This window comes from Chionomys nivalis, chromosome 15, assembly GCF_950005125.1.
Source record: "Chionomys nivalis chromosome 15, mChiNiv1.1, whole genome shotgun sequence".
NCBI lineage: Eukaryota > Metazoa > Chordata > Mammalia > Rodentia > Cricetidae > Chionomys > Chionomys nivalis.
This window is the reverse complement of record NC_080100.1, coordinates 50,368,288-50,395,192: the sequence shown is the minus strand read 5'-3', so window position 1 is coordinate 50,395,192 and position 26,905 is coordinate 50,368,288. Positions and strand designations below refer to the sequence as shown.

At 46.6% G+C, this 26,905-nt stretch overlaps 1 protein-coding gene across 6 annotated transcripts in view; it reads right to left on the bottom strand.

Moving 5' to 3' along the window:
* Positions 1–26,905, bottom strand: part of Pde8b (phosphodiesterase 8B) — a 216,048-nt gene that overhangs the window by 39,726 nt on the left and 149,417 nt on the right. For 4 of the 6 annotated variants that reach the window (XM_057789955.1, XM_057789956.1, XM_057789950.1 and 1 more), the window contains exons 6-10: positions 26,234–26,322; positions 20,400–20,478; positions 16,715–16,855; positions 15,130–15,218; positions 12,926–12,986 (exon numbers count right to left, since the gene is read on the bottom strand). In XM_057789955.1, the coding sequence (XP_057645938.1) occupies positions 12,926–12,986; positions 15,130–15,218; positions 16,715–16,855; positions 20,400–20,478; positions 26,234–26,322 (459 nt within the window). The remainder of the gene's footprint in view (positions 1–12,925; positions 12,987–15,129; positions 15,219–16,714; positions 16,856–20,399; positions 20,479–26,233; positions 26,323–26,905) is intronic. The other 2 variants (XM_057789953.1, XM_057789954.1) reach the window with 1 other exon arrangement.

Here is a 26,905-nt window from a genome sequence, read left to right as displayed (position 1 = left end):
ATGGCCATGCCACTTTCCCAAATGCACAAAACTAGTCAGAGAGAGGGAAGAACAGTACACATCACCTTTCCCCCAGGCTCCAGTGCTCAGGGAATAGCAAATACTTGATATGTTTCTCTTAATTTCTATAAAATATGTATGTTTAAAGCAAAAATACCAACACTATCTGATGAAGTATCTATCTACCTATGTATCTATCTAGATGTAATATATACGAAAACTATAGTGTAATGAATGGGTGGATAGGCATCAACCAGGTTTTATAACACAAGGACTTTATGTTCTACATGATTTGGTGGACGCTTAGGTTAAGAACACTGTGGAAAGGTAAAGTTGTGAATAGTAATTCTAAGTAATTCTGTATTGTTAAAGCAATTCTCAATAATTCTGCATCATTAAAAATAAGATATAACCAAAATTCAAAAGATTAAAGAATGACATTTTAGAAATTGTTCAAACAATGTAAAAGAAAGTCTGTATAAAGGAATAGAGAAATGAAACAGAAGAACACAGAGAAACAAATGGTGAAAAGACAGAGCTGCTTCTCATATGAAGAATATAATTGCTTTCATCTAACTGAGACTGATAGAACATTCCACCTAATAAAAGAAGAACACAGCCTTTTCAAAGGAATCTTTTTGAAATGCTGATTGAAACAGACCTGTATTTGGCCCAAACAAAAGATTTCAATAAAGTTTAAGTGGATTCAAACAGCACCCAAGCATGTTCTCTGATAATAAGTGGAAATAAACCAAAAATTGCCAGAAAAACATCTATAATATGTCTATCTAGAAATTAAACAAACCCAAACCGAAATTTCTAAATAGCCCATGAACCAAAGAAGAAATTAAAAAGAAATTACGCCAGATGGTGATGGCACACTCTTTTAATCCCAGCACTCAGGAGGCAGAGGCCAGCCTGGTATACAGAGCAAGTTCCAGGACAGGCTCCAAAGCTGCAGAGAAACCCTGTCTCAAAAAACCAAACAAGGAGAAACAAACAAATTATAAAGTATTTTGAACCCAAAGAGAACGAGAAGTTGAGTCCCTTCATAGTGCGGCGTACTTTTTCCTTTCCCGTGCGGAAAAGGGAGGAGGAAGGTGGGCGTGGCCAGGAGCCCTCCCAGTTCTATCTGTGATAGCTTCCCTTCTCCCATCTACTCCCTGCAATCAAACAGTATCACTGCCTTAGATTCTGAATCTTTCTAATGAACCATAAAACAAAAAGGTCTTGGAGGCTCACGAACAACATAGCTACCTTTCTGGGATGCACCCAAAGTAATCGTTTCATAGAGAAAGCGGAGCTCTCTGCTTATAGACTGGAAGATTCAATCCTTAAATTCTGGTTTCTCTAACTGCTCTCCAGCCTCAGCACATGCTTGTAGGGTAAACATTACCAATCTAATTTTGAAAGTTACACAGAAATACAAAGAACACATGAAACCAAACCAGAGGAAGAACTTACAGTAGCTGACTTCTAGACTAACAATGGTTAAGAATGTATGCAATTGGTGTATGGATTCACAAACTGAGCAACACAGTGGAAGAGTCTGGAGGCAGGCCACTACATAATTACTTGCTAAAGATGTCAAAATAATTCAGTGGGGGGAAAGTACTTCTAATAAATGCCTGAGTTTCAATAATCAGATATCTTTATAGGCAGACACTAAGTTTATCCCTGGTGACACCATGAAAGAAATTCTAGATGCAATGTATACCTAAATGTAAAAGTTCAAACTTTAATCTTTTAAAAGAAATACAAAATATCTTTAGAACTTGGGGACAGGCAAAGAAAGCCACAGAAAACAGTATCTGTCACACACGGACACAGTAAGCTTTGTCAAATTAGAAACTGTTCAACCAAATATTGTTAAATGAATAGAAAAATAGAGGAAAACATGAGCAAACCTATCTGGCAGTGGACTGATGTATAACAAAGACAAACTCAATAATAAAGACAACCCAATTAAAATGCCAAAGGCCTCCAATCGGTAGTCTACAAAGATGATAAACAAAAGACCAACAATACATGGGAAACCTCTCGGTCATTGGTCCCCAGTGTGTGCACAGTATCAGGCACTCTGCAGAGACAAGTTTACAAACTAAATCCTACACGCCGGCCCATGACTAAAAATGCTCACAGCAACACCAACTCTCGACAAGAGTGTATTGGCCTCGCCGGCTCACTGCTTTGGGACTGCCAAATGGAAGAACTTCTTGGGAGGAAAGAACTGGCAGTTGCTTATAACGCAGACACGCACTGAATCTGTGACTTAGTGAGTAAGCTGCTGGCCATGCTCCCAAAGGAAAGGAAAATCATTTACAACAACGCAAGTAGAAGAATACGTAGAAGGCTTCTTCACAACAGCTCAAGAACAGACACAGCTCAGGTGCCACCAATAAGGCAACAGATAAACAAACCATTCACAACAGAATACTATTCAGCGATAATAACTGATTATTATGGTGGCGCACGCCTTTAATCCCAGCACTCGGGCTGCAGAAGCAGGCAGATCTCTGTGAGTTCGAGGCCAGCTTAGTCTACAAGAGCTAGTTCCAGGACAGGAACCAAAAAGCTGCACAGAGAAACCCAACAACAACAACAACAAAAACCTGATTAGTGTATGGTGTATGAGGTCCATACACCAAAAAAGTATTAAGTCTTAAAATCATTTTAAAAATGCTTTATACAGTATATACATATTATATGACTCTGTTTATTCTATGATAGGGTAGAGAGGAACCAGATGGCTGGAGGGGCAGAGCTCAGTGTGGGAAGAGGAATGAGTGAATTTCTAGAGTGCCAGTTATGTGCTTTGCCTTGTGAGGGGCACACAGGCATGTTGTCAGAGGCCATGCAGAGAGGCGCACTTCCAATCTATTGATTCCTTTCTATGTTCTGGATATCCAAATGACAGGCATTCACTGTCAAGGGGACACTTCATGGGAGAAACTAGGTCATTCTCTCCCACCACGTTGGGGTTTTGGGGAATGAACAAACCCCAAGACCATGTACCTTCTTGTGGAGGAATACAGAGGAATTCAGACCTGAAACAGGGTACTACATGGATTGGCCTGCTGGAGTAGAGGCTCTGGGGAGAAATAGGAGGATCCAGGTTACAGGAGGGCCAAGGGACCATATGGGGGGGGACTTAAAGCCCGGACAGACTTCAGAGGCTGCAAGGGCCAGGTTAAAATTGAAGGAAAAAGTAAATGGTCTAAGTCAAGTTGAACAGATGACACTGGATGGAAGTGGGGAACACCAGTGGCGAGGTGAGCCTTTAGCTCAAGGGTTCTGGAGAAAATAGAGGCTATTCTGGTAGAGGCCTGGGGGTGTCACACTTCCTTCTGGAAATGTCGCTACTGGCAACAGAGGGTGAAAGGTCAGACTCCCAGGAACCCAGGTGACTTCCAGACCTGAAGTTCCTTATTCCCCTGGAAGAACACAGAGGTTGCAAAGTTTACCCTAGTCTCACTGGTCCCAGCCAGAACACTGGAGCCAACAATCACAGTAGCCAGGGGGTGGGCACAACAATAATAGCGATGGGTGGGCCGCTATGGCCACCAAAGCTGCCCACTCTCTAGCCTCTTCAGAACTGTGAAGCAGGGTCTTTAGGAGTCTTAGGGAACCAGAAAGCTCTCCAGGCTGCCAAATGAATTTCTAGAATCAGAGGCCAAGGTCATAGCCAGAAAGTGTGCTGCAGGTCTGAGCTTGTGAGCTCAACCGCAAGAACACAACCTATGGCACAAGGCCAGATTCACAGGCTGCAATACTGGCTCCTCTGCTCCCCAGCTTCCGGCAGGAAGGACGCAGGCATCCATCACAACAGTGGCACAGGCTCACACCTGCAGGCCTGCCCACCATGATGTTCCCAGGCTACTCCCTGCAGGTCACCTCACCCCCACACAGCCGAGTGCCACTCTGGGACAGAACTTGGGTGTTCCTGTCAACTGCCGTGACATTTCTGTCAGAGTGGGGCCATTTATCCCAAAGATGGCATGAGCCGATGACACTTGTGACCCTCTCTCGTGCGCATACGCGCTGTGACATTTGCACAATGACCAAATCGGCCAACGGTGTAGGGTGTAGCTCTCAGATGTATCATTTCATTAAGTGTCATGTGACTACGTCCACAGAATTCTGTGCTTCTGCAGATAATAGGGCAGACAGTTTGTCACCTGCATGGAGCCCAGCAGTGACAGGCAGAGAAATAAGATTTGGAGTTTCAGCCCTGTAGCCCACTAAAAAATGATTTATTAAAGATAATTTTAAAAAACAATACTTTTAATGCTCCAAAGGGTTATGGGTGAATTTTTCAAATTTAAATTAAGCAGCAAACTAAATAAATCCCACCCACGCCATTTTCTTCCCTGTCATATATCACAACTATGAAACATTAATGGAGAAAAGAAATGAAAAACTCAAACACCTGTCGGCTAAAGCAGACAATGGGCTTGGAGGGGAGGTGAAGGAGGAGTTGGTTCTACATCTGTGTTGTCAGGTCAGGCATGGGAAAAAGGGACATGTTGGGGCCTGTAACCAAGGCTATGGAGAAGCAATGTTTCAGACAAAAGCCATTACTTTCCAATGCTTCTCGGGGGGCTAGAGACACAGCAGGCAGGGTCTCAGCCACGGTGTTCACCTACTCAGTCAAAAGAGCCATTTCCCTTGCTGGCCTGCTGTAAGGCTAAACCTAGGCCAGGCTCATCTCTTAGGCCTATAGCATGATACAGGGTCCTCGGCCCCAGGAACCATTTTTGGGAGCCCTGTGGCATTGCTTTCCCTGGATGCATTTACCTCACAGTTATTTTTCATGCCAAGGCCCAGGAGGAAGGCACACAGATAATGACACCATGTTCCCAGTCCCTGGCATTTTCTCAGTGCCTACTCCCTGCTGTGAGTAGAAGAAGCCAGTCACCCTCCCCTTAGGCTGCACCGCTATGGTCTTCCCCTCCCCCTTCATCTCCAGCAGGAAGTGCCCTGGGCTCTCATAGTAACCTGATCACACCCGATCACATCCTGCCAAGGTTCCTCTTAGCCTGAAGGTTTCACCCAGGGAGTACACTGAAATCCCTTGGGGGAAAATCTCAAGAATCACCTTGTCCAGCCTACACCAAGACACCCTCCCTCAGAGCCCCTGGGACACACCACAAAGTGGACATCCACCACGCTGTCCTTACTTTCAACTCTCCAGGTAACTGCAAAATGTGGCCACGGTCGAGACCTGTCACATTAGCCCCTCAGCACACTGCAGTCTCTGTCTTCCCTGGCACCTCCCTGGGCCAATGTTCTGCAGATAAGCCCCTAAAGTCCTCTCAACAGTTCTTCCCAGGATCCTTCTCACGGTCCTCCACAAATCCCTAAGCAGTCGGAGTGTTGTGCATCACCCATGGCTTCTCTTCTTCGCCCCTGAGGTCTGGTTCATTCATGGTGTGAAGTACCCCATAGCACTTGTGGAAGGAACAGCACCCGAAGGACCTAATCTTCCATTACTCCCACTTACCCCAAGTACGCATGTCACACCTGCTTCGCCTTCCAGCCCACAGCCATCTGGTGTTGACTAACAAATACGAAGGAAAAGTACCAGAGAACCCACTCCATCCACGGTGCTTCTGGCTTTAGGGACACGCTGGTCACAGTGAAAGTTTGTGTACACAGCTTTCTCCAGTGTCCTTGGGCCACATCCTGACTCCAGTCCTCCTAAACAGCCAGGACAAGGGGCTAGCATGAGATTTCCCCAGCGCAGCAGAAGAAACCTAAGGCGCAGGAACCCAAATCCACTGTCCCGTGACTGACGCTGGAAGAGCGCATGCTTCTCACAATTTCGTTTTTAGAAATTATATCTAAATGAGTCACATGGAAGGAAAGGGCCAGAAGCCCATGCATAATCTTCATGGTTATGAATGCTGCGCTGAATACCGTTGGAACAAAAGGCGCTTTTTGCAAAAGAGCAGACAGCGTCATGGTATGGGTTTCAGGTGTGCACTGGCCACGCATTGCTCAAGTATGATGAGGATGTGCTGTGCTTTGGAGGGTAACATGGCCTCCTGTGTGTGAGCGCTTGGTCCCCAGCTGGTGACAGTGTTTGGAGGATTGGGGAGCCTTGAGGGAGTGGACCCTTCCTGGAGTAAGTAATTCATCGGAGGTGAGCAATCTTGTATAGCCATGACGTACTTCCTGTCTCCTCTTCCTGTTCTACCACCGGGTGAGGAGGTAAGGAACATTCTTTCCATATGGACTGTATCTCTTCAAACTGTTAGCCAAAATAGGCCCTGCCTCCCTTGCTTCTTGTCAGGTATCTGGTCACAGCAACAAAAAGTAGCTCATGACAGAACGAATTCTGCAATGCTTCAATCAGCAGTTGACAATGTTCAACATACACCACTGCACGCTGGAGGATACCTGGAGTGAGTTGTTCCGCGGCTCCAGCTTTCCCTCAGAGAGACCCCTGTGGACAGTTAGTTAGCTAACTCCCTCCCTCAGCCTTCCACATCTCCACAGTGCTTGACAGTGACCTTTTTCTACGCACATCACAGAGATAGGCCCCCATCCACACAGCGATCGACTTTAGTCCCAACATCCAGAGACAATCGCCTTGGTCGTGTAGCCCCTAGAGTAGGACGTGTAGAGACACTGGTAAAGGCAGTGGGTAGCCCTAACCTGAGCCCCAAGTACCTTCACAGTTCTAAACTTCCCACTCTCACTCAGCAAGGGATCTAGCCAAGCCTGGCCACGCCCTCTTCTCTTGGTCTCTGCAGGGAACTATCCTCTCCACAGAGACACATCCCTGCCACACTTCACACCTGCACCTCAGTCAAAACCTCTTCATGACGTCATCCAAGAGGACTCCAAAGAAGCCCGTGTCTTGCTTTAGAGCCACACATCTAACTGCTTTGGGGTTAAATCCTGACTTTGTCACTTACACTATGTGACATCCGGATGCATTTCTTGACTGCTCCAAACCTCAGTTTCCTTATTTGTCAAAAATGATGACAGTGTGATGAAGACGCCAGGAGACAACACGTGGCAACCAAGCCCTGGCAGAGTAAGGACTAAGAAGTCTCAGGACAGGCAGGCACAAGCTTCTCAAAAGCCTCAGTGACCAACTCAGTGAGTTCAGTCCTAGAGGAGATGGGGACACAGGGTCCTATCACATGCCATGATAGAGGGCAGATGAGCAGACATATCCCCTGTAACCATGCATCTCTTGCTTTCTAGATGTCTTGGGGACTCATAGGTCCTTCACAGTGAGGACCAGACCCTGGAGGCGGATGAAAATGACATGCAGGAAAAGGCTTAACCGGAGGCTCAGTGAAAAATGCAGGTGCCTTCATCTAAGTCTATCATAATCTTAGGTATAAAGGGGAAGTTAATAAACTCCAGCCAAGGCAACTTTGTAAAAATAATTGCATTGTAACACATCCTTGCCATTTATTGGCACCTGGTCTGCAGTGGCCTTTTCAGCACAATGACAGATCTGAGCTGTGTCATTATAATCTCCCCAGACCTTGATTTAAAAGCTGCAGGTAACACATTGTTTCTAAATACTATAAAAATTAAAATTCCCCTATTGTAAATTCTACTGTAAATTAGAACAACTGATTCTTATATAAAATGCCTTTGTTGACATTTTCCCTTGGCCTGTAATGTGACCAGTTGACAGCTGAAACTGATGGGGGCACTCAGTGTGAGTGTTAGCTGGTATTTCCGTTTACATTAAGGAATAACACGTCCAGACCTTAGCAGGTCCTTCCTGTGAAGCGAAAGGCTCCTGACAGGTTGGCTACTAGCTACTGCTTTGCAAGAATACAAGTTTCCGTATGTTACATAAAACACGAGTGAGCAAAACTCTCCGATTTTCAGGTCTTAGCTACTGCTTTGAGAAGCCAACACCGATCTGTACGTTGGGGTCTCTGTCTCTCTGTCTCTGCCCCTTTCCCGTCCCCTTTGTCATGCAATGCATTTTCTTGACATCAGACCTCTGAACCTCACAAAGCCTGTCACAAACCAGCTTTACCAGCCGCTGCCACCACCAGACTACAGCTTTACCAGACTACAACTTTACCAGACTACAGCTTTACCAGACTACAGCTTTACCAGACTACAGTTTTACCAGACTACAGCTTTACCAGACTACAGCTTTACCAGACTACAGCTTTACCAGCCACCGCCACCACCACCAGACTAACTACAGCTTTACCAGCACTGCCACCACCACCAGACTACAGCTTTACCAGACTACAGCTTTACCAGCCACTGCCACCACCAGACTACAGCTTTACCAGCCACCATCTCCAGACTACAGCATTACCAGCACCACCACCACCACCAGACTACAGCTTTACCAGACTACAGCTATACCAAACTACAGCTTTACCAGCCACTGCCACCACCAGACTACAGCTTTACCAGACACCACCATCACAATCAGACTATGGCTTTACCAGCTACCACCACCACCAGACTATAGCTTTACCAGCCACCACCAAAACCAGACTACAACTTTACCAGCCACTGCCACTACCAGACTAAAAATGTTTTTCCTTCTCTGAGCCAAGACCTTCCATGAGCACAATCCTACCAGGCGCTACCACAGTACCACCAATGTTCCTTCTGTGTCCCCTTCCCTGCTGTAGGTTCTGTGTCTTGTACCCTCATTGCCTCTAGCCTAGCAGGCTCTCCTTTCAGTGCTCAGGGGTTGCCTGTTCAAAATGTGCTTTCCAGATATCAGAGGGCTCCCTTAAGTAGTTCCATATAAATAACTATATACGAAAGCTAAATGGAAAAATGTGAAAAAGTTTGTTGACCTGGTGGCTTTCCCAAATGTATCAACAAATGTTCCAGGACACCTGCTGTGAGTCACATCCATCCAAACTCTGCCTCGTGGTGGCAAGTCAGTGACAGAAAACACACTCCTCGATAGGAGTGGCCACCCCCAGAGGCCCCTGAAACTGTAGCTGTAGTAGCCTTCTTTCTCCAACTGGAAGGAGTCACACTTATTCTTGAAGAATAAGCAGATATTGTTTGTGACGTCACATGAGACACAATGGTTTAGATGAGGGGCAAGCTCAACATGGAATCTGTTCGGCAGGGAGAGGTCTGGAGGGTGAAGTAAACGCTCAAGACAGTCTTTTTTAACTTTTAAACCCAGCGCAGGTTCTACTCTTGGAGCGGTGATCAGTTAGCCATCAGCCAGGGCTAGTTGCTGCCCTTGAGTCTTGAAGCCACCCACCTTGGCCAGTAGCTCTCAAACAAGACAGGGCACTGGGACCCACCCTAGAGGACATGGACATTCTGACTTCACAGTTTTAACACTGCCCCCTCAAAAAAATAATAATCGGTATCTCACAGTACGGTTTTTGTCACCATAGGTTTGACCACCTTAGCTCTCATTTCTGCCCCGCACTGTTCTCAAGGGAGCCGTGTCCACACTGTGGTGCTGACACTCCGATGGCCAAGCGTCAGTGCCCAGACTGGTGTCACACTGAGTAGAAGCACCGAGGTTTCCCAAGTGACCTAGTTCATTGGGTTCAGCAGCTGCTTGCCATTCAGCGACCAGGTGAGTGGAAGGAAGGCTGGGGAGGTGTCAGGGGAGTTTTAGAAGTGGGCCCCCACTTGCTAGCTCTGTGAAGCACGGTGTAACACTGGGCCAGAGTGGCCGCCTTCCGCCCTCCATCAGCGGTCACCATGGACAGTTGATTAGCCGGAACATTTCCTCTGAGCCTGGCTGCTTTCCCCACCCCCTCACAATTATGCACTGGGGGATGGGGAGGCTCTTTCCAGAGAGCTGAGCTCCAGGACTCTTTAAGGAAATCACTTCCTTGTGGGATGGGCAGGGACACCAGCGCCTCTCCAAGGGCTTCTCCACAGGAAGCCTGTTACCTGATGGACTCTGCACACCACAGTGCTGTCCTCCTGCATGCTGGCTTCTAATGCTTTCTGCTCTCAAGCACATTGGCTTTGGAACTGCCATCCTCACTATATCGTCACTGTCAAGACTGAGAGGAGGGTATAAGCACTAGGGTATAGGTGGAGACCTAGCAATGAAGAGGCCCCCCTGCGATCAATAGGCCCCGGTGCAGTTCAGGAATGGCTGTCATGGTGATGCCTTCCACACCACTTTCCTGTTCATAGCTGACTGGACCATGGCTGTGCAGTGCTGGGTGCCTGCAGTTTTACACGTGGTTTCTTATTTGTGAGAAGGCAAACGAAACAAGGGCCTAGGATTTTGCATGCTTTATGTGGCAGTAAAAAGAGACTGAAGACAGGCTCTGGGAGAAGACGCAGGGGTGACATGAAGACAGAGGATGTCCAGAGCCTGTGTGACTGTGTAAGTCTGGGCAACGTCTGGGAAACCGAGGCTGGAAGTGGCCTAAGCAAGTGGAAAATGCAGGGAAGAAATGAAGAAATTTATCTTCTACAATTAAGGTCAGCGAATACCTCCTGTAGAGAGTCAGACAGTAAATACTGGAGGTTTTGAAGGCCCAGGCTCCTTCATGTCCCAACAGGCACCTTCTCCAGCCTCCCCAGACCTGGGGTTTGATGCCTGTCCAGTTTAAGCTTTCTCTCCCTCTGGGCTACACTTTATTTTACCTGTTTACCTGTCTCTGGCCCATGGTTTCTGGGTGCCTGTGATGAACAGGTATCTGGTGAGGCTCTGGGGACAGCACGTGTGAAGGGGACAGGCCTGTGCAGCAGACATAACTTGCTGAGATTCCCAGCCTTGGCAGAAAGCTCAGGGCTCAGAGACGAATAAAGAATCTTTGCTGATGACAGCCATGGCCAGAAGTGAACTGACTGGCACACAGCTCCATTCCCTGTTCAAATGCCAGCCCACGGGTTGATTCTGACGTCAGAGCTGGACCCCAGAAGCAGCACTTCGGAAGGAGTGCCTGCAGACAGCCTGCTCCTCTCCAAGAGCCCTCCCCAGCCCAGAGCCATCTCCATGGCTCCAGCCTTCTTTAGGGAGAAAGAAACGTACTGTAGCCAGCCGGAGGGACAAGTTGCTTTATTATTGGAAAATCTAAGAGTCTCTCAGGCCTGTGCTGCACATTAGGTGACGTCAATAGCTCAGGAGATCCAAGCTCTGTGTTTTCGCTCTTCTCAGAACAGCAACTGATTCATGGTAGCAAAGGGGTTTCTATTTAGAGCTGCAGAGGGGAGGCGGCCTCCGTGTCCTGGCATCCTATGCTAATGGCTTGCCCGCTCTCTGTGGGCAGCAGACAGAGTTCACGGGAGGCCAGGACTGAGACACTCTACTTCCCCTAAGCTAGCCAACAGCCCTAGGCCTACTATGTGCTGTCAGCTTGGCATGCAAAGCCTGTGACATTGCTAGAGAGGGGAGGGCCATTTAGCACACAGCTAGCTGTGACAACGGGGACAGAGGCAAAGCAGGAGAGGGGCTTTGGTGGTCTGGGGAAGAAGGAGCTACTTCAAGATTCTTGGGCTGAGTCATGAAGGACCAGTGGGATGGAGGAGTGGGGGATGTGGAGGTACAGGGATGGATAATAGGGGCTCTGGAAGTTGCTTCACTAGATGAGAAAGACAGGAATGAGGGGGAGTAAGGAGGAGAGACTGCCTGACTTTCAGCTCCATCCCCTGCTAAAATGCAAGGAAATGAACTGATATTGATGTTTCATAGAGCCTGCCATGGCTTCTGTGGGAGACAGGCATGCTGGATTTTGGACATGAGTTGTACCTGCTTAATTTCTGGCATGAGAATAGATGGGACTAAGTCTCCCTGTCCCCTCTGTGGGTCCACAGACTGAAAATGGTGGCCTGTACCACTTCGCACGTATACATAAGTCCATCTCTAAAGAGATACCAGGATTCCATGTCCCTCTCCCTTTGCTTATTGCCTCTCATGCAAACCTCTTTCTTGCTCCTGATGTATCTCATTGAGGCTGTTTGATGATGTTTTTTCTCCAGTGACAGTGCATTCACATCCTTTCCAAGTGGGTGCTATCAACAAATCATTCCTGACCCTAGATTAGGCACCCAGTGGCAAAGGATGCTTTTTTGATTGGACTCAAACTTCTGAGCCAAACATATGACCACAGATACTTTTGCCATTTGGGACTCCATGAAGGTCACATGATCTGGCCCCTCTTCCCTCTCTAAGAGGAGCCCTGGGGGCTGCTGTCTTACTGCCGGTTTAGCTCATCATCCATCCACACCCATCCTGCCCCTCAGCATTCCTACTATGTGAGGAAAGGACGGATTAAGCCCTAGGTGTCTTTGAAATTCCTAAGAGACACTGTCCCTTCTTTGAAAATCAAAGTCAAGCATCATAGTTTATGCATTTAAAGTAGCTCATTGATAGCCGTATTTATTTCATACTTCTTAGTCCATAAGTTATAAGGTATAAGATGGAAACTCCATGATCAAATAGAAAAATATAAATCACATAAAACTACTTCCAGCAATACTGGAACATTATAAACTACCTTAAGGCATGTTTAAACCTAAAACCTCGCTAAGTTTCTGTTACTTCAGAAGACAGCGTTCGAAAGACACTGCTCTCCACGATGTAATGTAAGAAGAGAATCACAGTACTGATTTGGAATGGTTCTTATTTTGGCTGTGAGCTGGAGGAGCGACTGCTCACACGCATACGCACTTTTCATTTGTGTAAGAAATTTAGATAGGAAATGGAACATTTTTCTTTTTGGTTTTGAGGAAGAATCTTCTGTTCCCATAGAATGTATTAGCCTGGAGAGACCACGAGGCACAACGTAACCAAAGCACACTCTAAACAGAGTGAGACAGGCTCGTGGGGAACTGCGAAAACATCCTGCCAGAGGCTTCCCCATACACCTTCTTAGATAGCAGTTACAAGAAACTATGGAGAAAGACAAGCAGAGAACAGGGTGAGGATGACGCATGGGCAAGCTGACAGAGCGGCAGAGGACACGGGATACGGTACCTGCTTGTTATTGTCAGTGGTACAGCACAGCTTCTTGAGGGAGACAAAGTGCCTAATTTTCCTAATGACATAAACAATCAGTGATTAGTGAGGCGGGAAAAGGAGGAAGCAATAAGGCAGTACAGGGATATGGCAAGGTTTCTCAAAGCTGACCGCCAGGCCCTTCCTTCCCAGCGCAGATCTGGTCACAGAACTACATTTGCCTGCAGGAGCCTGGCTTCCCTGCAGCCCCAGCTGGTGCGGCCCCTCCTCCCTCATGGGCCTGCCGTTCGTTCTTCAGCTGCCTCCTGGATCTCTTCAGGAGAGACTGACATGCTACCACAGCAAAGCTGGCTTTAATCCTACTGACACAAATATTTCGTTGCTTACAAGGAAAGCAAGACTCATTTGGACGGTGACCAAATTTCACGGTTGCTGTTTTTCTTTTAAACATCTTGTGTGGTACACTATGGCTCATTGTAACGATGACATTGAGGTTTTTCTTTTAGACGTCCTACGCTGCACACTGTGGTTCACCATAAGGATGGCATTTTTGTTTGTTTGTTTATTTTAGCCATAGGGGGAAAATCCCTTGGTTAAAAAGTCACAAACGGAATCCAGGTACTTAGCCCATGGTCTTGTTCATTATCACAAGGGCACTAAGACAATAGACGCCAGGTGCACCAACCTAGTGCAAGTAAGGTCATGGTAGATCCTCACTTGGGAGTAATGCTGTGGAACAGACTGTGTGAGACTGTACACCCAGAAGCCCGTGGGCACCCCTTCCTCCCTATCTCTATCCCATCCTTCTTCCTGGATTATTTTCCTCTGGAGGGTTCTCTGACGAGAACATAGGGAAAGACTCATGGATCCCATAATATGAACTTCACCCAAGAAAGAAGGGGTAAAACGTCCCCATTTTTAAATCAGAATTGTCTCTAAGAGCTCATTGCCTACAATTAGAGGAAATAATACAAAATCATGTCTGGATTAAAAAAAAAAACCTTCTTTCCCTCATCTGTCAAATCAGAAAAAAAAATTATTCTGATAGAAATTACCAGGCAATAGCATGTCTCCTCCACTTTGATTGCCCACTGATTCTAGCAAAACACACAGAAAAAGACTCGGCTTCCTGTTTCCAAGAAGACAGTCTAAGAGTGGCCATAAGGACAATGTGACAGGCTCAGGCACCATCTTCTGTGGCTCTGTATCAGTCACTGTTGGGATCGCTAAGCTGAGCCAATGCCTACAGGGAGGGTAGGCAGCCTCTCCCGGTGGTGGACAAGCCTTGTTTAGGAGCCTGTCACAACCCACAAATCCCAGAAGCCAGCCAGGGAGGAAATGCCAGGGGAACACTGGACAGACCTCTCAGGTGACTGAAGGACAGGTTTCAAACTAAAACAGCAAGGAAAATTGGAGGGAAACAACCTTCAAATAGACAGGTGATCTTACGGAATGGGCTGCTTTTCTATCCTGTGATGATCTGAAATGAACTCGGGTGGTCCTGGAAACCATGTGTGAGAGGGGTTATCTGGTTTCTTGAAACCACTATCTTATTTTCTTCACCAATATGTCACATGTCCTTACAAGGTCAAACCATTAGGTGGTAGTGACCTTCATGCTTTCTGCAAGGCAGATGGGAGATTTAGTTAGGAGGCCCATCTGGCACTCTGAGCCTTTCCCCAAAATATACCTGAGAGACGGAAAGGGAATCATATGTTTGATTTCTCATGCCCTGCCCCCATGGTTCTCTGGTCAGGTGTCACTGGCTCCTGTTCAGACACATCCTGCTGTAGGTTAGTGCCTCTGGGACACTCTGAGCCCTTGCATAAGCTCAAAGTCAATACGGAACAAACTGGGGCCTAAAAGAGAGAAGGTTAGCACCCTGTGGGCTGAGGGCAGAAGCCTGTAGTGCCAGTTGGAGTTCACTTGCCAAGAGGAAGGACAGGCAGAGACCCTGAGAGGTATTGGGAACAAGGGGGACAATCATGACCAAGCCATAGCTGGGGAGTAGAGCTGGTGCTGCAAGAAAGACCATGAAGAGGAGACAGGGGTGTGGGAAGAGGGAAACCATGTCTGGAGATTGCTGCTGGCCACCTAAGACCAGGAAGTGCTCCTGTGTGTGCTGTCCTTTGGCTTACAATAATATTTCAGTGTGCCAGACAATGCCCGCAAGGGCCTGAGTCCCTCTCCGCAGCAGAAAGAGTGGAAGAGTTTGCTCTCACCCTCCTTGGCCAATCACTGGGGTGATCTTCACGTGCTGTTGGATGCTGTCCCCGGATTTCCGTCTGGCATAGTAAACCCCCTGCCACTCCTACATGGACAAAGAGAGCTCTTGAGATCCTTCAGTCGAGACCACAGCTGCTCCCACTCTGCGTCTTTGCAGACTGATCAGAACTTCCCACAGACTCCCATTCCATGTCACGGCACTGCTGGGCAGTTGTCCCCACTACAACGCCATCACGATCCCAGGGGATAAACGTAGGAGCACCGGGCCAGTGCGTCCACTACCAGGGTGTCTGTCATGAGCTCCAGGGCAGCTGGAGTTCCCAGCAGGCGCTCCCTTAGGGTGCCACCGCAGTAGAGTTCAGTAGCACCTCAAAATCGTCACAGCAGCTCATGGGCCTGACAGTATCATTCTTAACTTACAGATGGGTAAACTGAGGCTCAGAGAGTCCAACTAGCTTGTCTACATGGGGAAACAGAGGATCTGTTTATAACTGTGTAGTTCTTTTATCCTTCCCAAAGTGCCTCGGCTTTCTGAGAGTCTAGGCACCTCCCACCCAAGGGTCACAACGATCCCTTGCAGTTTCCACAGATGGTGCCGAGGGGAGGGAGAGATTCCCGCTGCCACAGGACCCTGGGAACTGGACTGGAATAAAGGACTGGAAGCCTCAGGGTGGGACGTTTTCTCCACTGTTTCTGGAAGGGGTAGACAACTCTGAAACTGAGGTACCTTGCAGCTATATCTTGATCTCTCTTGTTTATGAAGTGATTAGTGAGTGTGTCATTTGAGGTTGCCTCATGTGACTGGGTTATTCTGGCAAAATAAAGGAGTACTTTATAGTATCTGGTTTCATTTTCAAGTCTAATCGACTGATTTTAGAAGTAATTTGGACATTCTTATAATCTAAATTTATTCTACCCCTGCTAGTGCTCCCGTCTCCAATGAAGATGATGCTTAGTTACTGCCAATGGAGAAAAGAAGAAGAAAGCAGAGCCATGTGAGAAGCATTAGGACACCTCAGAAGAAGCAAGAGGTCACTCCGGCTCAGAGGGAGGAGATGACAGCCCAGGAAACATCTCTTTTACCTCTGCTGCACCTTCATCTTCCCAGAAGAAGCAAAAAAGAGGTTGGGGATGGGAGGGCTGGGGAGGAAGAGTTACCCGTGGATACGGCACAGCCGTGAGTAAAGAGAACAGAAGGAAGATGGAAGATATTCAACTAAAGCAGCAGAGCCTACCAGTCAAGGCAGATAGTAGGTCTCTCTAGCCCTTCCTACCAAACCCCAACAAACTGAAAAGGAGGAAGGAGCTACCCCAGTAGAACCCCGCTCAGGGATGCAACGCTAGGATAGTGGGGGCGTATTCATGCAAGGGGCAAGTGGCCTGTCCACAAAACAATCAGCTCCTGTGTCATCACGTTGGCATCAAAAATTAACCCATCAAACACTTTGCAAACTGCAAACAGAAGCTCACTGAATTTTGATGCTCCTAAAGAAGGCAGTCTTAAAGATAAAAGACTTAAACATCCAGGGGCAGGGAGGGGCGCTAAGGGAGGAGTGTGGGTGGGTTCTTGGTTGCACCCACCTTTCCCTTCTTGATGCACGTATTGATGGTGTCCAGGAGGTCTGCCCGGTTCTTGTCACTCTTAGGTAGGTCAGCGAGTTCTTTGCCCAGGAGCTCCCCTTTGTGGTAGCCCATCATCCTCTCAAAGGCAGGGTTGACGTACTGTGAGCAGGAGGGGTTATAGATCAGTATGCCCCGGAGGGAGGTTGTGGGGACACAGGACAATACTCTACAATGTGGGTTCTGCAGGCCCCTCCTTCTTCATCCGGTAGGAGCAGTACCCTCACACACATGGCAATTTGTTCATTCACTTGACATCCTGGTCCTCTATGAGAAATGCAAGGACACCTCAGCAGGAAAGGAGCAGAAAGCCCCCAGCTGATGGCCCCAACCTCTGGTGAACCTTACTCGCTGTCTTCTACCCTATGAAATAAGGAAACCCTCACAGGAAAACAGAAATAGGAAGAGGGCTGGGTTTGCAGCTTGGTGGCACCGTGTTTTCCTGGCACACGTAAGGTCCCCCAGCACCACTAAATAACAAATAAGCCAACACACACTCGTCATCACATGCAGCTTCTGTTAGTGACACTGTAGTGCAGCTGTTTGGTGCTATGTGTCTCTGCACTTTCCCAATCAATCAATCAATCAGTGCTATGGTTGGGAGCACTTTGACCTCATGTAAATAACAGATGCAGTTAGCCTATGGGGCTAGGGCATGCTCTTTCAGTGCTGGGGTTAGGGTGGGCAAGGAGAGGATGCCCATGGTGCACTTGGATGTCAGCGGATCTGAAGGGTCATCGGCAAACTTCTGCAGGGGATTCTGGAAGTTGGAGCAACTGCTTTGTCTGACCCCAGTCCTCCACCAATTTCTTTTTAAAGACCACAGTCGTCACATGAGTAGCCGTAGCCAAGAGAACAAGCGGTGGCAGATGTGAGCACGCTGCACCTGGGTCAACAGTTTCTTTGGGAAAAATTCCCATCCATCTGCTGCCTCGGAAGCTTTCTCACTGGCCATTCCCACCCTCCCCTTAGCTAGGGGAATCCATCAGGAAGTAGGTAATGCAGGGATACCACAGGGGACAGGTATTCCCTTGGGAGCAAGCTTCTATGGACACTGAAGAGATGTGGAGGAGTCTCTGGCTATCAGGCACTACGGGAGTGGCTGAAGAGGAGGGGTCCTGACACCGTCTTCTTGACCTCCAGATCTCTCTCAGTTCACTTCCATGACAGACACTGCCATCCTTCGGCATGGCAGGAATCCCACCTATCATGTCTGAGCTGGTAGCATGTCCCCTCGCTAGGTTTTCCTCTACACTCTGTCTGCTGAGAAAGCCCTTCCTCATTTCTCCCCCACCAACTCCAATGTGCCTTTTCCTCCAGGAAACTTCCTCTGACCCTTGCTCTGAGTTGGTACCATTCCTAAGGGCTCCCATGACTTCTGTGTGGTAATGCTAATGAATAACATAGAACTTGAGATTTGTCTCTTCTCACAGGACACTGAAATCCTCAAATGCGAAGGCTCGAGCTGACTCCTAATCAGTCCACGCTCACTGAGTAAATGGGTATATTAGAGAGTCTTTTCTCTTCCTGATCTGTTGATTATCTTCTACATTGTTATATGTGTGGGCTCTGCTTTCTCATTCTGTCAATCTGAGTAATGGTTATGGCTCTTTTTTTTATGCTGGAGATCCTCGGACCTCAGAATCAAGAGGCTTGACAGACAGCACTGGAGCCAAAGCTCCTAAATTCAAATCCTTAGGAACCATTAGAAGATGACTCCATTCCTTCATTTCTCTGTTTCTGTTTTCCATCTGCAATAACACTACCTGGCTCCCAGGGTTGTTTTTGAGAGATCAATGAGGATAAAATGCTAACAACTGTGCCAGCACATGGGAAGCCCATGCAAAGGTTTTCGGAGCAAATGCAGATAGACAGTTCATGTGGAATGAGGCACAGAGGTGGCAGGAATAGATAGATTGATACATAAGATGCTGTTTCTAGATTTCAAATGTATCACCTATGCCTACGGATACTGGTTATCTGTTCAAGAGCCCTGAGATGGGGCACTGAGGTGAACTAGCCTGTCCTTGATGTGTCATGTGAAATCCAGGTGAGGGTCCCTGAGTGTCCCCTCCACGTACCATCTCTGCTCTGCTTCTCCTTCCTTTCACTGCACAACGTATGTCAGAACCCAAGATTCCCTTTCAGCAGAGCAACTTCACGTACCATCTCTGCTCTGCTTCTCCTTCCTTTCACTGCACAACGTATGTCAGAATCCAAGATTCCCGTTCAGCAGAGAAACTTCCCCTGTGTGGGTACCAGCTATCCTCACACTCATTTCTTTCTGTCCATGAAAGAGACTGGAGCGAAGGCATGATTTATGCCATGTGACATCACCCCATCACTTCTCCCAGGGATGCAGGTTTGCTAACCACAAATTGTGGCCATGGGGCAAAGGACTCGGTTCCTGGTCAGGGTGGAGAAGGCATGGGAGGGCAGGGCTACTTTGCCTCAGTTCTGACTTACACCCCAGCTTCCCACTGTGATGTAGGCAGATGCAAAGCCAGTGTCCTCATGAGAAGGGTCATGTCTTCTTGTGTCCAGCTTTCTGTGTGGTTTAGGATATGGAGGGGTGGGCAGGAAGTATAAACATAGCCAGAAAAGTACAGAAAATGTTGGTTTTATTTCAAGGGACAGCCAAGAATATTCTGAAACATAGCCCTGAATGAAGCCAGGTAGGAAGGCTTAGGAGTCAGAAATATGGCTGAGTAACTTGATTTCAGTGCTCACTTCTCTCCCTTTCCTCATATAAGTTCCTCTACTTTGCTAGGTCTCAGTTTCCCCATTTGCTTCTCAAAGGTACAGATCTGAGCAGAGACTACCCAATGGGACTTCTTGTGACAGGGCTAAGGTGTGGTGCACTATGATGCCTCTGATCTGGGACAGGAGCAAGGCATTACCTGTGTGCACACTGGGGGAAATCCGAGGGTTCAAAAGGAGGCTGGTGCCACAGGAGCCATGATGTGCTGGTCGCTGGTCAAAGCAAGTGCTCCTCCGTGACACTGCGCACCAACCTCAGCCAGGCCAGGACTAATCAGGGGACCGGGGACATTTCAGAGTACTCTTTGAGGCAGGTAGAAGATTCTTTGTGTGTGCATTTCTTTAGAAAGATGGCAGCAGTATTACAGTGCTTTATAAAAGAATACCATGGCAGGTGACCCAGTACCTGAAGTATTCTGGTCCCATAGCCACTTACAAGCATTTGCCAAACAACCCTGGGTCTTTACTGTCTTTACAGATGGCCTACAATTTTCTCCCACCTCTACCTAAGAAATAAAAAAGTTCTGACATGACCTAATAAGTTTCTTCTATGGGGCTAGAGAGATAATGGTTAAGGGCACTGACTGCTCTTCTAGAAGACCTGGGTTCAGTTCCCAGCACCTATACAGGGCAGCTCACAATTGACCATGACTCCAGCTCCAGAGTACCAGACACCCTGTCTCCAGGCACCCACACATACACTCGTGCATGAATATCTGTGCACATGCATGCACACACACACACATACATACATGCATGCACTCATGCGTTGATTTTCCTTTCTTGCAAATATGTGAGAATTATGGAAAAGTAACTGAAATAAAGAGACGTAGAACCTGGAAGGCTCTATTTTAGTGTTAATGACACAAAGCACTTCTTCCCATACCTGAATCACATGATCATCACTTGTTATTTCTATGGCTTCATGACAGTGGTCTAACGCTGTAAACACTGAATTACAGGCCCTGAAAGATGGATAAGATTAGGGTTAGTGCTATACAAACATCGTTTGAACTTTGTTAATTTAGCAACATCGACAGACTCCAGAGTTACTGGCACTATGCACTCTGTTATTGTTCATATCCTGCGAGCTGGTATTTCTTCACATCTTGACATTTTAACACAGTGTGAAATGCTGTAATTTGGGCACAGTCATGGTCATGGAGAAGGTCAAGTTCCTGTCAATGAGAAGAACCCAGCTTGGCCCAGAATGATCATGAGATATGTTGGCCTTTCACAACACAGAGAGAGACATTTGCTTTCCTTTTCTTTGGTTGGCGATGCCACTTCGCCTACAGTCGCACCCACTGGCATGAAGAAAGACAGGAGTGGCAGGTTGATCCGATCCCCCCTTGTCTAGTTCTTTGCACCTGTATATCTTTCTAGCTTCCTACATGGCTCCTTCTTTGCTGACCTCCCCCGGGTATCTGAAATATTCTAAATCAGACTCCAATTGTGATTTTTATTTTAACTAGCTTCCAAATAGAAAACAACTCCAGATACATTAAGTTCTACACTAGACAACACAGCAACTACATGGCTAGAACCCTGCTATTTAGATGGACTGTATAAAGAATCCAGGAAGGCTTTCTCACACAGTGCAAAGAGGAAAAAAATAAAAAGAAAGGAAAAGGTTGATTTATGGGATGGATATTTCTTCTTGTAGGGCAAATTCTTCACTGTTATTTTCCTACCATGAGGGAGTGTAATTGGCTGCCACTTTGACCTATTTGTTAGGAAATGACAGAACACTGAGTAAAATTGGACTGTTTTTTCCCAGCTTACAGTCTTTGCTTTTCCTCATTTTCTCCATCTAGAGAATGACTGTAAAAATGTGTATTTCATGGGGTTTTGTAATGACTTGAGTGATGGATGGCTTATGCAGGCATTTCTCAAAGTACTCAGGCCCACATATGGAAGAATACAGTGTGGTAGGATTACAACTTGTAAGGTCACAGAGTCATGGTGCTTTGTTCTCGGAGGCTGGCAAAAGCATCCAGAGAAAAGAAAAACTAATTGCAAATGATCTTTATCCGTGAGTCTATCTGAATGGGACTCAATAGCAGCAAGAACCAGCCTACAGGCAAGAAGGACCTCAGCACACTGAAAGATGGCGCTCATTTCTATGAATGCAGAGATGAAGCTATCTGCAGACGGATAGGTAAGACAAGCATTCACACTCTGGTCAGCAGGGCAGAGAATGGGACCAGCTCGATGCCATTGCCATTCCTGAGTCTTGCAGGGCATTTCTTCATTCCAATTGCCCACCCAACAACATTTGTACTGTGGATGGTCTAATCACCACCACTGTGTTTGTTTTATAAAATCAGCAGAACATTAAAAGGAAAGCTAAGATTGCTATCACTATCTCCACGCACTAACTCTTGAGAGGCAAGCAAGAGCTAAGGCTTATCAAAAGTGCTTTCTGCACACCTGGTCTAGAGTGAGCTCAGCTCCATGGGAAAGCCCTTCCAGACACTAAGTACCTCTCAGAAGTGATGCGTGGAGACACAGACTCCACGGAGGCTAATTTGTCAACTCCGAGAGCTGGGTAATTAAGTTCTAATGAACACGTTTTGTCATATTCCTCTCTGGCACAGGGGTCTGTGCATCTCAGCTACACGTGCAGACAGGTGCTGCAGGCATGATCATTTTGTCTGTTCTCACACGTCCTAGAGCTTCCGAACAGTATGTCCCAGAGTGTCCAGAGGGACAGCAAATCCCTATACTGCCATTGACACGACGGGACACCGGGAGGACGAGGAATGACACAGTATTCTCCTTCCTAGCCCTACCATGACCAGCTACGCTATTTGGACTTTTCAACTTCCTTGGGTTGATGGCTCTATTTAAATAAACCTGCACCAAAATGGGGCAATGAGTTTGAGTCATGTTCCCAGAACCAGGGAGCCTAATCGCTGGCATTAATCATTCATACTTTTCAGTGAGAAAAGTTGCAGCCTTATTAGTGTCTGTTCTTGGGAATCATGAACTGCATCTCAGATGTCCTTATGCTTTATCCTTAAGGTCAGAGGTCAGAAAACAACAGGAAAGATGATGGGTAATGTAATTGTTTCTTCTGTGTCTTCTCAAGGGTTTCAAAGGTTCAGATGGAAAAGGCAGCTGTCCTGGGGTACAGGTAGGAAGTCCATAAACAGCACAACAGCACGGTGGGTGCAAAGTGCACGCTTAGAGTGCATGATTGTACTCGAGCACTGTGACCAGGGTGCCAGGCAGCTGAGACCGCGTGGAGGGAACTTCTGGCTCTCAGTGTTTTCTTTTCAATTATGGCTGGGGTGGACATGTGCTGTTCTGTGTATCTTAGAAACACACTTCATCTGAATTCTACCCAAACAGAACACACACATACACACACACACACACACGTGCACACACCACCTTAAACAAGGGTAGGACTGAGCAAGGCAATGGCTTTTAAGAAGATTCTGAACATGAGTTAATATCCAATCAGAGGCTCAAAATAAGTCAGGCAGACAGAAGAATAGGCCAGGGGAATCATGGGATTTGCTGGTGGCCATCACGGGCAGTGGCAAGGATGAGAAGGGATGGCTTTGTTAAGTGTCCACAGCTCTGTGTCCACTGCTGCTCTGCCCTGGCTGCTGCACAGAATCCATGTAAAGAAAAAGGCTCTACAGATGTGTTCCTGAGAGAGGTGGTGCGCCACAAGACATCCACCCATCAGGCCCTGAATCTTTCTAAAATTGTAGACTGCACTGTCTTAAGGTCTGAAGTAAAATAAATATGGTCTATGTGCAAATCCTACATTAGTAATGGGAAGGTTGGTAAGTCACTGTCTTTATTTGAGTGACAAGGTCCTTTCATGACAAAGAAGCCAAGAACATTAGAAGAGCTACATGCTCACCACTTAGCTCTGATCACCCTGGACACTGCTATTCGTGAACTCTGTTCAGTAGAGTACCTCAACAAATGTGCACAGAAGGGGTTAGGCCCGCTGTCCCTAAAATACATTCTACACAGAGGAAGTTTCCAGTTCGGGCCCCATCATTTGCTCGATTGGATCGAACTCGAATGAGTGATTGGCTTTGTAATGTACAGGCGGCAGTCCCCATTCTCAGACTCCTGGGCTGCAGTGTCCATCTTTAACACGGGTAGCAGCAGTGCAGGCTGTGTCCCTGCAGAATGACAGTTGTGCTACACATTTAGCTGCAGCTGGGGGCGGGATTGTAGGGGGAAGTATTATATAATTAGACTATAATTATTCTGGCATTGTATAATAAAGAGCTCATTTCCCAGTCTTTAACAAATGACATAGTTGTTTGTCTGCCTTGGGGTACAGGTAGATGCTCTCTATGTCCTTGAGTGCCCCAAAGAGCTGGAGCAAGGTCACTGTCTGGATCATTGTCCTCTGCCTGCTGGGTTCAAATCTTGTAGGCCCAGGGAGAGTCATGTAAAGTATAAGCAGTCCCAGCCCTCAAAGGGAGGGAACTCGGCAAGGCCGAGGGAAAGACAGAAGACCAAGAGGATTGCAGGTGGAGAAGGAGACAGCATTCTCGAGGGAGGCAAGCCCTGCTCGCTGGGGCCACTGCTTCCTGGATTCAGTGCAATCACTAGTTTCACGCTGTTTTACATGAAGAACCTGGACGTTCCCTTATGACACTAGCAATGCGTCCAACTCCAAGCAGTTCCTGTCGGAGAGCTGAGGAGCAATGGCAGCACTCACTCTGTCAAGAGCTGAGAAACATGCAGCTGGGCTGTGAGGAGAGCCCGAGGGCTCCCACACTTGTCCTAGTCGACTTGGGTCTCAGCAGCACATTGACCTACACAAGGGGCTAGCAGGCATGCTCATTTCAGACTGCCAGGCCAGCTTGTGTCCTGCTCACCACGGTCAAGGTGCCCTAAGCCTCCCTGGGGGAATCCCGGGTGCCCAGTTCTCTGAGGAATCTGGATTGGGTACCATCACATGATCTGTGAATACAGAAGCAATGATTTAAAATAGCATGAAGGGCTGGGAATCACAGCAATAAAATGATGAAGCCTCTGATTTTATTGTAAGAACTAAGTTAAAGGAGCGAACCACAGTGAAATTTCTCTTTTCTCTTTTCTCTTTTTATTTATTGTGAAAACATCAAAATTCAAAGGTCTAAGTTATTTTACTCTCAATTAAAATCAATAGAGACTCCCAGGAACTACATACACTTAATGCACATTATTAAAAAGAATAAATTACTGTATGAAGTTACCTGAAGTAAACATACTGATAAAAACAAACCAAGGGATTTAACTTAAATATTCAAAATGTTATTCCTTAAGGCCTTGAGCTATCAAAACATCTCAAACATCAGAATCCCCACTATTTTGACATACTTTGACTTTTTAAAAAATTATGTGTTTATTTATTATTGCTTACTATTTGTATGTTTGTGTGTGTGTGTGTGTTATGCACATACATGACATTCAAAGGGCAACTTGTTGGAATGATCTGCTTCTGCCACCATGCCGGGGTGGGGGTGGTATCTAGAGATCAAACTCAGTTTCGTGGCAACATCAACATTCTTAACACACACACACACACACCAGAAAACACCACACTCTCATCTTAGAGAGTGACTGCTTACTCTAATTTTATTTCTTACATCACTGTAATACCCAGACCCGGGAGAGCTGCTTCTGTGGCCCTATGCAATCTTTCTGCTTCCCAGGGACTGGAGAAAATTAGTTTTAAAGCTACTCTGTCAGATTTGGATACAAAATAAGTAATGAAGATTAAAAGTATAATTATGGTAGGAAGATCTTTTCTTGGTCTTTGCACTGGGCACAAAGTACAAAGAGGTACCTCTTAGTTGGCCAGAGAGAAGCCATGTAGAGACATCCCTGAAGGAGGCAGGAAGCTCCTAGAAACTGGTCTTTCCACGGGGCCAAAGGTATACTCATGTTCTCTGGCCTGAAGAGGGCAGGTTAACTGCAAGCTAGAGCCAAGCTTGAACTAGGCATGTGCTAGCACCCTGATTTTCCAAGAGAGCCTATGAGTGGAAGATGACACAAGAACCCCACATAGAACAGAGCCAGTGAGAAGCCACCTCTTAAAGCGCTACATCCCCACCATAACACCTAAAACTGGTTTCTTGACGATGTGCCATGTATACTGAGGCCACAGGCAGACTTCATGAAATCGCCGCTTATCCGTTTTGATGAATAGTGTAAAAAATGTACCTATTGGCTTCCCCAACTCTAACATCCCAACTAGGAATTTGTGAAGTTCAAAGTCAGAAGTTGAAACTGATTTTTTTTTTTAAAAAAGATTTATTTATTAAGCATACAATGCTGGCAAGGAAGGCACCAGGTCTCATTACAGATGGTTGTGAGCCACCATGTGGTTGCTGGGAATTGAACTTGGAACCTCCGAAAGAGCAGCCAGTGCTCTTACCCTCTGAGCCATCTCTCCAGCCTGAAACTGATTTTTAAAGGTTGCTCTTAGTCTCAATCTAATTATACAAAAATTGAGTAGGGCTTCCCAGGTTATGATTTTAATACTGCTACAAATAGTGGAAGATACTGTAAAAAAAGATACACTTTCAGTTTATTTCATTATATCAAGGGACTCCAGTTAACACACTGCCATTGGCTGGCAGTCTAATAGCTTCAAATCCCAGACATCAGTTATAGATCTGCGGCCTGTTGGCAGTTCAGAGTTTTCTAAAGCACTGTTAACATCATGTATTGTCTTATTTTGCTACATACCGTAATTTGAACTGTGAGCGAACTTCCCCATGTTCTATTTGAATCAGTTCATTATAGCAAGCAATTATGCTGCTATTCTCCATAAATCTCTGAAAAGAAAGCAAAGATAATGCATAAGACATCTCCAATTCTTTCTTAGAGAGTCATACAGGGAAACTTAACAGTTGTTCCTGCCCCAAGGTAGCTCGTTATGCAAGACATCTTGTAGGTAGGAAGGGATGACAGAGAGACGTTGTCAAGGAGTGTGAAGGGTTTGTTCGAGTGTCAGGGAAACAATAGAGCTGGTGATGCACTTGGCTCACTTTATAACAAAGATGGGGGGAGCTTCATTATGAGGGGTCACAGCAAAGTAAACACATAAGAGCACAGCGTGTTCCCCCCAGCTGTGTTAATTACTGAACCACTCGGCTTTACCCTGTAACAATCACCCGAAACTCAATATGCCACATGCCCAGGCTGCAATGTGCCATTGATTCATTTTTATGGGAGTATTCTCTGCCTCTTTCCAAATCCTAATGCAGAGCTCATTCGAAGTATTGGCGAGCTCAACAACAGAAGAAGGACAATCAAATGAAAAACTAGGCAAAGAATGTGAGTCGACATTTCTTCAGGAAAACGTAGAAAATTTGTTCAGCGAACACATGAATGACATCCAGGCTCACCAGACTAAAG